Here is a 12,224-nt window from a genome sequence, read left to right as displayed (position 1 = left end):
CTCTAGGTTTAAATGGAAACTTGCTGTTTGATTTATTCTCCCTAACAATTTTTATTTAAAAAAAACTCATAAAAAATTAGATATACAAAGTTATAATAACATTGGAAACTAAGAATACTGAATAAAAATCAGTGAGGCTTCAAGAAAAAAATATATAAATTAAAGAACAGAATAGTAATGTCAGGTGGAAAGATACCAGGAGCCTAGAAACTTTATCATTTACCTCTCTTCAGAGAAATCAGTTCCACCAACCAGAGTAAGGACGCTATCCTAAACCATTCTTCAATAGTTTAATACCAGCCACAGCTGGTTCATGACCAGCCCTCACCTCCATCAATACCCATCAGTCTCTCTCCATGTCTCTCCATAACTGGTTAGAATTTCATCTATTAATAAGTGAGGAGGGAGAGGGAAAATGGGAAATACTAGATAATAATCACAATATAGAATGGCAATTTCAAAACAAAACAAACAGGAAACAGATCTTAAAACTTCTCATCATTCACCTATATGTGGAATCTAAAAAACAAAACAAGCGAACAAAACAAAACAGAAACAGATTCATAAATACAGAGAGCTAGTAGTTGCCAGAAGTGAGGAAGGCAGGAGGATGGGCAAAACAGACGAAGGGAATTAAGAGCTACTAACTTTCAATTATAAAATAAATAACTCTCAAGGACAAAAAGTACTACATAGAGAATATAGTCAATAATACTATAATAACTTTAATTAATATTATTTATTATATATTATATTACTTAATTATATAATACTATAATAACTTTGGTGACAGATGGTAACTACAGTTTTGGTGAGCATTTCATCAAGTATATAAATATCAAATCACTATGTTGTATACCTGAAACTAATATAATATTGTATGTATTAATTTAAAATAAAATACAAATATCAATCATCAAATGCCTTAGCACTCATATTCTAATAAGCAATATCAATAAAGGAGAAAATAGAGGCATCTAAATCTTTGGAGCAATAAAAGTTCTCAACACACCCACAAAAATTTTGTAAGTACATACGGTGACAGAGGGTAACTAGACTTACTGTGGTGATCACTTCACAATATATACAAATGCTGAATCATTACATTGTACACCTGAAACTTATATGTTTTATCTTAGTTTAAAAAACCAGAAACAAAATTCTTACAAGAACAATTCAATTTTGCTGTAGCTTTATAAACACCAAGTAGTTGACTTTATTTTTACCCAGTTGGACAATTTTCATCTTTTAATGAGGCCACTGTATGCAATTACATTTAAAGGACCTACAAGGTTTCCCCCATTATCTGAAAATAGAGTGTTCCTGTGAAACCTTTTGCAAGTCAAAATGGCTACAGCAAAGAAGCAGTGATCATTTCATGAAAGTAGAAATTCTCTTCAGGTTTCTGTCAGCTAGCGAAAACAGGTACTGATATAAGTCTTTCGTAAGAGCAAAGTGGTATCAGGTGCACTTTCAGAGAGCAGGGAACCTCCCATCTGGATTTAAATCTCTCATCTTATTAAGTGCAATGTGTACCTACTGAGCTCTATGATCCAGTTTTCTCATCTTTCTGGCCTCTTTGGAAATGGCAACTTATCATTTCATTTTTCTCCCTTTATTAGATTATAAAATATGTACTCTACTAACATATCAGTATATACTTTAAACAGTTCTCTTGAGATTAAAACATGGGTTTGCAACTTAATAAATCTAACATTAATTAGTCATTTTTACCAATTCCCAAGCAACTCAAGGACTAAAGAAATACTTCTATTCCGTTTATCCCCCAACCAGACTTAAATGCCATTATAATTCTACATATATGTTAAACTAAAAATGCTACTATTGTTATATCCAGTCAATATTCACTCAGATTTACCCAAATATTTACTGTTGCCTTTCATTTCTTCCTTTATCTCTGGAGCATCTATCTGAGATCACTTTCCTTCTGCCTGAAGAATATTTAGTATTTCCTTGGTGTGGGTCTGTCAATGACAGATTCTCAATTTTTATTAATCTGAAAATGTCATTGTTTTATCTTTACTCTGGGTATAGATTTTTGGTTTGGCAGGGGGGAAAAGTCATTTCTTCGTAAGGATCATTCTATTGTCTTCTTGCTTTCACTGTTTTAGTAGATAAGTCAGCTGTTTGGAGCTGTTTGTAGATAATCTTTTTTTCTTCTTAAATAATGTTTTTTTTTCCTTGATTGTTTTTCAGATTTCCTTTATGTTTTTTAGTTTTCAACCTAGGTAAATATTTCTTTGTATTTATCTTGCTTGAGATTCTCGGACTTCTTAAATACATGGCCTTCTTCACTTTTGGCAAAATCTTAGTTAATTTATCTTCAAATATTGCTTCTGTCCAGTTGCATTTTTTTCTCCTTCAGGGATTCCAAAAACACTCATATTATACCTTCTCACTGAAATTTCTTTCTCTTATCTTTCCTCTATATTTTCCATCATTTGTCCATGCTTTATACTAAACATTTTCTTCTGACCTATCTTCAAGTTCACTAATTATCTTTTAATCCTTAAGGCCTTAATTTCAGTTACTTTATTTTTCAATATTATAATTTCCATTCATTTTACTTTTTTTTTTTTTATTTTCCACTCTTTCTTTAAGTGCTCAATCTTATCTTTTATCTTCTAGACCACAGTGAACATAGCTATTGCAAAGTCGGAGCATGGTAATGCCAGTATCTAGATTTGCCATGGGCCTGTTTCTATCTTCTGTTGCTTCTGCCTTTTTGCATTTTTGTCGCTTGTCTTTCTGTGTCAGGGGTTACTTGCTGAGTGGGTACCAAGTGTGTATTTGCAAAATTATTTGAGGAAACAATTTAAACCCCGGAATGGTGTTTTTCCCCCCTTTGGAGAAAATTTAAGCTTACTTTTTCCAGGTTCCCGGAAGCCTTAGCACTTAGGAGATGCTTAGGGACAGTGGCACTCTAAGATCACCTTAAACTAATTTCAGAAATTTAAAGGACTGTGACTGAGTGGTGATTTCAAGAGGGTTTGTTTTATATCCAGCCATCCTCCCTCCTAGGGTGCTGCCTTTTGGGGTCCCAATCCAAAGTGAGGAGGGGTCAGAGCTGCCTTGGACACCAAATTTTTTATTCTCTTAGCACCTTGAAGTTATCAAAAACCCCATTTAGTCTCTATCCTCTGAGCTACCTTCTCTAGTTTCAACTGTCCCAAGCCCTAGGCTCCTCCCTCAACCTCTAGCTAGCAGAGATCTTGGCCTGGGTCTTCACTAGCTTGTTTAGCACTCTACTTCAAGCAGACTTTTTTTTTTTGCTTTAATTTAGTTTATGTAGTTGGCCTCAGTGGGTGGGCTGGCCCAAAATAACTAGCCTGTCCTTACCAGATGTTAAAGTCTGGAAGATTCATATTTAACTGAAAACATCCTGAATAAATTTACTTTGAAAGCAGAATTCTATATCCAATCAAACTTTCAATCAGATATAAAAAGAGAATAATGATATTTTATACATGTAAGATCTCAAAAGTATGTTCTACCAAAAATGGAGAAATAAACAAAGATGACAGAATCCAAAGAGACAAAAAGGAGAAAAGCAGGAAAAACTTCAGAATAATGGTGAAGGGAGTTGCCAAAATGACAGCTATCCAGCTAACCTAGAGAATAGTTTATCCTTATTTGAGAACGGCAAGCTCCGAAGAAGAAGAAGAAGAAGAAGAAGAAGAAGAAGAAGAAATCATAGATAGGTTACCTGATATATTTGAAGATACATAGAAGACTTACACTTGTGTCAGAGAGTTTGGGAAGAATCAGTTGTAGGTACATTTTTAAAAAGCAAATGAAAATTCCCAGGAAGACAAAAAATTGTTTAAGAAACAAGTTTATCATTATACTGACTCAGATGTGAATAATATTTACCATCTTAATGATGTAAATACTAAATGCTAATCTAACCAAAAATTAAGATCTATAATCCTGGCAGGATAAGGGGATGGGAATTTTATATAAAAGAGCAAAACTCATCTCCTATAGCAGCAAGTCATTAGATAAATAGCTAAAACTGAAAATTCAGAAAAATCAGTATTGAATGCCACTTAGAAACATGGGGAAAATACCAAAAGAAAGAATTAAAGGCATTGAAATGACTGCTCCAGAGAAGCCAGAATCCCACTTTCTGAGGGGGGCAGATGATTACTGGTTTTTCTTACCAGCCTTACAGAACCATTTTTCTTTTTATTTACTACAAGTGGAAAGCATAAGTACTAAATGAGAAGATAAGATTGCTTAATTTTATTTCTGTACCAAGATCCAGTTCATAAGGGGCACTCACCAATATTGAAATTTCTTAAAGAAAAAAGGAGAAAAAGAGGTTGAATGCTGAGTGAGAGTAAGCAATGGCATTGGGCTGAGAAATAGGAGCTAAGGTTTGAAACTGCCAGTATGGATGAGAGAAGAATGAGGTGAAATAACAGATCGTTTGAGATACAGCTGAGTTTTCCGAGAGCTTTCTTAAATAGTAACTCACTCTTCACAACCACCCCGGGACATAAACATTATATCCCAATTTTACACACGATGAAACAGGCTCAGAGAGGTTAGACTATTTGTCCAAGGCCAATCAGCAGAAAAGAGAGAGAGTTAGGACTCCCAAGTAAGTTCCTCACTCATTTCATCAGGTCAGCCTGCTCTGCATGGCATTAGGAGTTATCACCAGCAGAAATGGCCAAGCCCAACAATGTAATCAGAAAACAGCTAAAGCATTCACTTACAAAATGAACTGTTTATGCTAGTGCTCCTGCAAGCATGATCTGCACATAGGCTGGAGCTGATCACTACAGCAATCCAGCGCAAGATAAGGAGCTTGAGGCCAAATGTGAAGCAATGACATCACCAAACACACTGTTTAGTGCAGCTGGCATTTTTTTATGCAGCAAAACTTTCTATGAAGTGGAGGATGCAATATACTGATTCACAATCTGGTGAAAGCTTTCCATCTAGTGTCGTTTGAGTAACACTGGTTCATTCCATAGCGCGGCTTCTAGGCCTGGAACTTTCAAACGAATAAGAATGACAAAAACTTAAAGCTCTATTTTCTAACTCTTAAATCAAAGTAGATTATGAACGTGTTAAAAACCAACACGATTTCACAGAAGAACTCTATGGGATAGAGTCCCATTACTAGCATTTGGTAAAAGCACTTTACTTCTAGAAACTTAATCAACTTTCAGCAACCCAATCAATAAAGCAGTAAATTGACCAGACAGCTACAATTCTAAATTTCTTTTATGTCCCCAGGCCAAAACTGTAATCTTCACATCCTTACCATGGAACCTATCCATTCAATCCCTTTAATTTCTTTTTAAGGTATTAAGTAATGGTAGTAATGTCCCTGAGATTAAAACCAAGCTACAGGAATAAGTTTAAACAGTCTCAGAGTGACTATATATTCTCATAATCACACACATGGGAATTTCTTTAATGGGTTTCTAACAAAATAAACAACTTAGGTATCTATATATACATACAGTGTTTTCCTTAGCTAGGAAACCAAATCACTTTAACTTACTAAATAAAACTACTTTTGTTTCGCCCCAGGAAAAATAAAGAAGTGGTAGCTAAAGTAGCTTACCAGACAAGGAGCATTGACCCTACCTAAATTACAATGTTTAAAAAATCAAGTACGATTATCATTCCATGTATTTTTTTGCCACCTTCTACATCTTTGCATGAGGTATAATTTTAAAATACATTCTTTAAGGTCTACTCAAGTTTTAAAATAAATTCCAGTTTAGCAAATGACATTCACAGAAAACTGAATTTGATGTGGCCAATTGTATTCTGTACTGCTTTGATCCAAAGTGCAAACGGCCAGGCACTGAGAGATTCCCCTGACAAGCATAAAACACTTTTTATGAAGGCTAATCCTTTCCTTGTTACATGAAACGTTTTTAAAATGACACTCTTGCTATGTGTCATCAAAAGAATCATAGTGTCAGTGTGTAGACTCACAGAAGTGTCCCCAAGTAAGCTGAGTCAACAGTACTCATGTGTGGTGATTCTACTGGTAGCAAAGTCCAGCAGAGTGGGGCTTGGGACCGGGGCCTCCCTACAACTTTTCCAACCCTCACATGGACATTGATGCCAGGCATTTAGAAGCAATTCTTGGGCTTAGAAGTGCTTTATGCTTTCCTTCCAATATTCCATGTTCTTCTTTTTACTGTACCAGCTAAACTGTGAGAAATCAATCAGCATATTAGTAAATTTTTCCCCCAAATCACCAATAACTAGTGGTGGTGGGATTGCAAGTAAGTTTTATTTTTCTCTTTTCTTTCTTTTCTCCCAATTTTCAACAAGGGCAAATAAAAAATTTTTAAAGGGTTTTCTGAATTTCGTTTTAAATCGAACCCAAAGAGGCAAGTTACTAAATTTTGGGCTTAACTTTTTTACCCTAGCCATAAAATGAAGCCAAAAGCAATGTTCACCAAACTCAAGTCAATGTTAATAAAGGCATGTAATAGGATAACGGCGATACACCCTCTACATTTTCTTAAAGAAGTTAGGTATTATATGTGTACAAGGTAATATGAAATAAATATTGATATACAAATATAACTTGAAATAAATATTAATATTCTTATGTGTTTTCACAAAAAATTCTTCTCCTAAAAGAAACCATGAAAATTAAAATTCACACTAACTTGACATACAAATGCTTTTTTCAGCAAATATTTAAGAAACATACTTAGGAATGCAAACTGGTATAGCCACTCTGGAAAACAGTATGGAGGTTCCTCAAAGAGTTCAAAATAGAGCTACCCTATGACCCAGTAATTGCACTACTAGGTATTTATCCAAAGGATACAAAGAGTGATTCAAAGGGGCACATGCACCCCATTTAGAGCAACAATGTCTACAATAGCCAAACTATGGAAAGAGCCCAGATGTCCATTGACAGATGAATGGATAAAGAAGAGGTGGTGTGTGTGTGTGTGTGTGTGTGTGTGTGTGTGTGTAGACACACATATACAATGGAATATTATGCAGCCATCAAAAAGAACAAAATCCTGCCATTTGCAACAATGTGGATGGAGCTAGAGGGTATTATGCTGAGCAAAATAAGTCAGTCAGAGAAAGACAAATACCGTATGATTTCACTCATATGTGGAATTTAAGAAACAAAACAGATAAACATAGGGAAAAAAAGATGAAAATTGAGAGGGAGGCAAACCATAAGCACCTCTTAACTCTAGGAAACAAACTAAGGGCTGGAGGGAGGGGGGGTGAGGGATAATGTAACTGGGTGATGGGCTTGAAGGCAGGCACGTGATGTAACGAGCACTGGGTGTTACGTGCAACTGATGTATCACTAAATTCTATTCCTGAAACCAGTAATACTATACATGTTAACTAAGTTGAACTTAAAGAATTTTTAAAAAAAGAAACATATTTAATGTAAAAGCCAAGGTCAAATACCAAAAAGAGGAGTGAATCAACAGCTTTACCTCTTTGTGTTTCATATCCAACTGACCCCTAAGGGCCTTAAGTTCTCGTTCACGGATGTCCAGGCAAGTTTCGAGAGCGTGTGTCTGCCCTTCCCATTCAGATTTTTTATGAGCCACCATTATGTCAATCTGTTTCATGAGTTCTTGTAGTTCTGCTTCACAGGATGTCAAAAATCCCCTGTAAATAAGAACATATGCCCATGATTTTTTCTCTTTCCTGTATAAAAATATAGCAGATGTAAACCCTGCTGAGGTAGAATGATGTCAATAAAGAACTTACTAGAGACAAAGAAAAGGATTTCTGAGCTTTTCCCTTCCATGTTCATATTAAGGTGATTTCTTATTCCCCTAAGTACCTTGCTTTCCTCTAATACCCAACTCTGAAGCCTAAGTCATTTGGTCAAACACAAGACTGATGTGTAAGTCAGGCTTGTGAGCAATGCTTCCATAACCAACAACTAGCCCTTTTGTAATGTTTCAGAAACACTGTCAGGAAGAATCCAGGCAAGCTTGTCACATTTTTAGCTAACCAAAATAAAAAGCCTTTGAAGTGAGGAAGCTATTGGGAAAATGACAATACAATTTTAAGAGCTGTTTCAAGAAACGCATCCTTGAGCCAGATGTATTTCAACTATTTCTTCCCACCTTATTACTAGAAACTTATTGCAACCGACCTTATTGTAAACTGACCTTTGTCCTTCACAGTTACAGGAGATGCCAGATATCTCAGAGGCAGAAAAAGAAGTAGACAAAGAAGTACTGGATTCAAACAGGTTTCCAGAAATAGCCACAGAAAGCTATAGCTTGGAAGGCTTAAATACTTTTTTATAAAAGCATTTGTTCTTAATGTACAAAACTTCTGAACTTCGACTTTTGAAGAGAAAATTGAGAGTGGGTTGAAAGCGAGCAGCTAGCTCCATATTGCTGAGATAAGGCAAACACCCCAGAAAGAGATGCTGTCCACAGACAGGATGTGGATCGGCTGAGCTTCCACTCAGCATTTTTGCTTCTATACCCAAAGCACAAAATGATCAGAGGCATAACTTGGATATGCTTTTTAAACTTAGTGAGAGGGGTGCCTGGGTGGCTCAGTTGCTTAAGTGACTGCCTTTGGCTCAGGTCATGATCCTGGAGTCCTGGGATCCAGTCCAGCATCGGGGCTCCCTGCTCAGTGAGAAGTCTGCTTCTCCCTCTGACCCTCCCCATCTCATACTGTCTCTCTCATTCCCTCTCTTTCAAATAAATAAATAAAATCTATAATAAATAAATAAACAAACTAACTTAGCAAGAAGCTTAAGGTCAATAACAAACTTACCCTTCATGTCCCCGATTCTGTATTCCTTCCAACAAAGCCTCCATCACCAAATCCCCTTTGGTTTGGCAACTGGGAAAGCAAAAAAAAAAAAAAAAAAAATATGTCAGGAGAAAATACCTTTTTTAAGTTCTAACAGTCCAACTTAAAAACCTAAGAATGTGAAAGCACACAATAACAAATAACATTGAGAAAATGTAGCACTTCTTAGGATGACTGTAGAAGCAGTCAACGAACACCACTTCAAGAAATATTCAAACCAAATACACTTTAGGCTGAAAGAAAGTAACTTACAATGATCTGAATTGTGCTGATACTCTCTCCACATGATAGCAATCATACCTCATTCTTGTACCCCTGTGAACCAGGGGGGCTAGAAGCAGAGGGACAGTGATACAAAGCCTCTCACAAAATGAGTGGAATTAGGGGTCACACACGTCAGAGGAAAAGTAGATTTTTTTTTTTTAAGATTTTATTTATTTGACAGAGAGAGATCACAAGTGGGCGGAGAGGCAAGCAGAGAGAGAGAGAGAGGAGGAAGCAGGCTCCCCGCAGAGCAGAGAGCCCGATGTGGGACTCGATCCCAGGACCCTGAGATCATGACCTGAGCTGAAGGCAGAGGCTTAACCACTGAGCCACCCAGGTGCCCCCCCCTTTTTTTTTTAAAGAGACATTATAAGAAGAATTAAATGCCCTGAGCTTGAACTCCTTGGTCCATCATGGGAGATCTTACACCCTTCAGATGACAGGCCGGTGAAGCTTCCTAGAACACTCTCCCTCCCTTCAAAGGCAACTCTATAGGCCGTCCCTCCTCTCTACTTCCCTACTGCTAGTCCTTAACAGGTGCTTTCACAGGAGTTATACCGATCTGGGAATGAGGTTTTTACACACACATTTTCCTTACTATTCAGCCCTCAAGGGCAGAAATCTAATTGTATTCCAGCTCGAGAGCCTAGTGTTTCAGTATGGCACATGTTCGATGTTTTTGGCTGAACTTACCACAATTCCCCTCCCTCTTCTCAACCTCCTTATACAAGCTGGTCATAGAGAAGCGTATAGTAGAGAAAGAAAGGAAGGAGACAGAACAGGCTGCCATAGAAAGGGAAAGACACACCATGAAGAAAGGAAGGTGAGGAAGAGAGGTAAAAATCACTCTTCAATTCAGAAATGACAATAGAAGTACCCTTTGCTAAAAAAAAAAAAAAAAAAAAAAAAAAAAAAAAACCCTTCTTTGTTAAAAAAAAAAAAAAAAAAAAAAAAAAAAAGTACCCTTTGCTGGTTTCTCACTTCTACAAAACATCAACCAATGTCAAACTACTTCTCACTCCTGTGACACTGCTTTTTTCCTTAATCCTTCAAAGGTTCAGCCCTGAATTAGTCTTTAGGTAATTCTCAAAAGCTGTGGTGGGAGGTTCTACCCCTTCGTCCTAATGCCTCATCCAAAAATTACAATGTGGGGATTTCTTCATTTAACAGAGAATTCAGTGTCATACTAACCACCAGATACACAAGGATGAAAGACATGCTCCTTTTCAAGGAATTAATAGTCCAGTATGTGAAAGAAAAAATTCACCCAGAATGTTCCCTCAGTATGATAAATGTAGTGACAAAGGTGAGGACAGAGTGTCCTGGAGACAGAGAGGAGAATGGAAGATTGGAAAATACAACTACTGCATGCTATTTGCATCCATTTCTAAAGTTACTAACGAAAGTATTTAACTATTTGTGCACAAATATGGCAGAGAGGCTTTTTCTCCAGCTGGCTTATCCTTCACCTTATACCAATGTTAAATAAAATAAACACCTAAAGATGTAGGTTTTCATGTTCTAATCCACCTTCTTTCAAACCTTGATATGGTCAATTACAGCACAATCCCGATTCCATGTCTTATTCTACTCTGGGGAGCTGCGAGGCAGTGCCCAGTCTACATAGTACCAATGTGAATGGTACAAAACCCAGGAGAGAGTCCTATTCTGCAACTAAGTAGCTTTGTGTCCTTGGACTGCGGTTTTTGCATTTGTAAAATGAGCAGTATGAACTATAGTCCCCAAGGTGTCATGGCATTCTAGTAGCCAATGTCCACTGTAAGTAGGATGCTCTTGCCTACTGTACACGGATATTTATTAAATCTGTAAGAATTCCTAAGGACAGCGCTACTACAGACTTAAAAACTATCATCAGTAAAAGTATACTTCTTTAGATCATTTCATTCTTAAATATTAATATATTTAGCAATATAAATTAGTAACACACACTTAGTAATATATAGTAGTAATTTTCTAGATGATATTATTAATAATTAGCAATGTTTACGACAGAAGGTAATAGTCACTGAGTGCACAACTGTTCTGCCTCCTACACACTGTTTAATTCATTCTTCACAACACTCATAAAAGACACAATTACTTTGAGGAAACTGAGGCTTAGAGGGTTAAATAGGTTGACTACAGTAAACTACACATTAGAGTCATAGGATCAAATTTAAGCAGTAACTCCTCTAAGTCCCAACCAATGTGCAATCTTCATAAATTTTACAGGATTTCAGATCTTAAAATACCTTCATCTTTCCTTTCAGTTTAATAGTGTCTTCTTGGCAATAAATGAAACCAAACAAAAAAGTCTGGGTACACGAAAAAATGCAAACTCACCACCATGGACACCAGATGGCAGTAACACAATAGTGAAAATAACCCACACCTTGGGAAATTGCCATTTCAGAAGTAAAACTAATGCTCCAAGACTAAAACAGAGATCTCTGTTTTTAAAAATTGGGGGTGGAGGACCAGCAACATTCTCTCTAGAAAATGATCTAATGTGTAATGCGTTTCTTTACCAATACCTTCACCATCTATTTGAGCAGCTGCCAAACACCACCAGTTCTCATTGTTTAGGATCAGGTAAATAGCAAGGGCTCGGATTTTCTGTGGACTTTTCTCATCTGAGTGTCTCACAACTACATCACTGATTCCTTCCTAACCACACCGAGCCTCATTCACCTCTATATGCTATGTCACTCTGCTTTCTTCTTTTGCCTGTGCCATGTAATAGTGATGTAAAGTTAGATACTCTTTGTTCACAATAATAAATGCAAATTTACTCACCATTTGATAATCTACTACTCCTTGCCACTAATGTAAAATGCTAACATGGTTACCAAAAAACTGTGTAGCTCTACAATTGTCACTTCTGCAGTTAAGCCAAGACATCAACAAATATAACTTATTAATTATAACTCTTGTAAGTTATTTATTGTAACTCTCCTTTGGAATGAAGGCTATTTTAAATCAGTGAAATCTAGAATACAAGAATTAAAGGGAACACAGGGTAGGAAGCAGGGAAAACACACTTTAAATCTTAGGGGAAAAAGAATCCAGATAGGATATCTAATAAAAGGCAAAGCTTTGAAATTCATTAGCATACTGGAATTTAAGAG

General features: G+C 36.5%; 1 protein-coding gene across 5 annotated transcripts in view; it reads right to left on the bottom strand.

Moving 5' to 3' along the window:
• The window catches only part of LOC111155018 (centrosomal protein 63), a 58,452-nt gene that overhangs the window by 40,358 nt on the left and 5,870 nt on the right, over positions 1-12,224 (bottom strand). For 4 of the 5 annotated variants that reach the window (XM_022515018.1, XM_022515020.1, XM_022515021.1 and 1 more), the window contains exons 2-3: positions 8,794-8,862; positions 7,479-7,656 (exon numbers count right to left, since the gene is read on the bottom strand). In XM_022515018.1, the coding sequence (XP_022370726.1) occupies positions 7,479-7,656; positions 8,794-8,862 (247 nt within the window). Of the gene's footprint in view, positions 1-7,478; positions 7,657-8,793; positions 8,864-12,224 lie in introns of those variants that run through there. The other variant, XM_022515023.1, reaches the window with a different exon arrangement.

The sequence above is a fragment of the Enhydra lutris genome, unplaced genomic scaffold, assembly GCF_002288905.1.
Source record: "Enhydra lutris kenyoni isolate GAN:26980312 unplaced genomic scaffold, ASM228890v2 scaffoldscaffold39, whole genome shotgun sequence".
Taxonomy (NCBI): Eukaryota; Metazoa; Chordata; class Mammalia; order Carnivora; family Mustelidae; genus Enhydra; species Enhydra lutris.
This window is presented reverse-complemented; position numbering and strand designations above follow the sequence as displayed.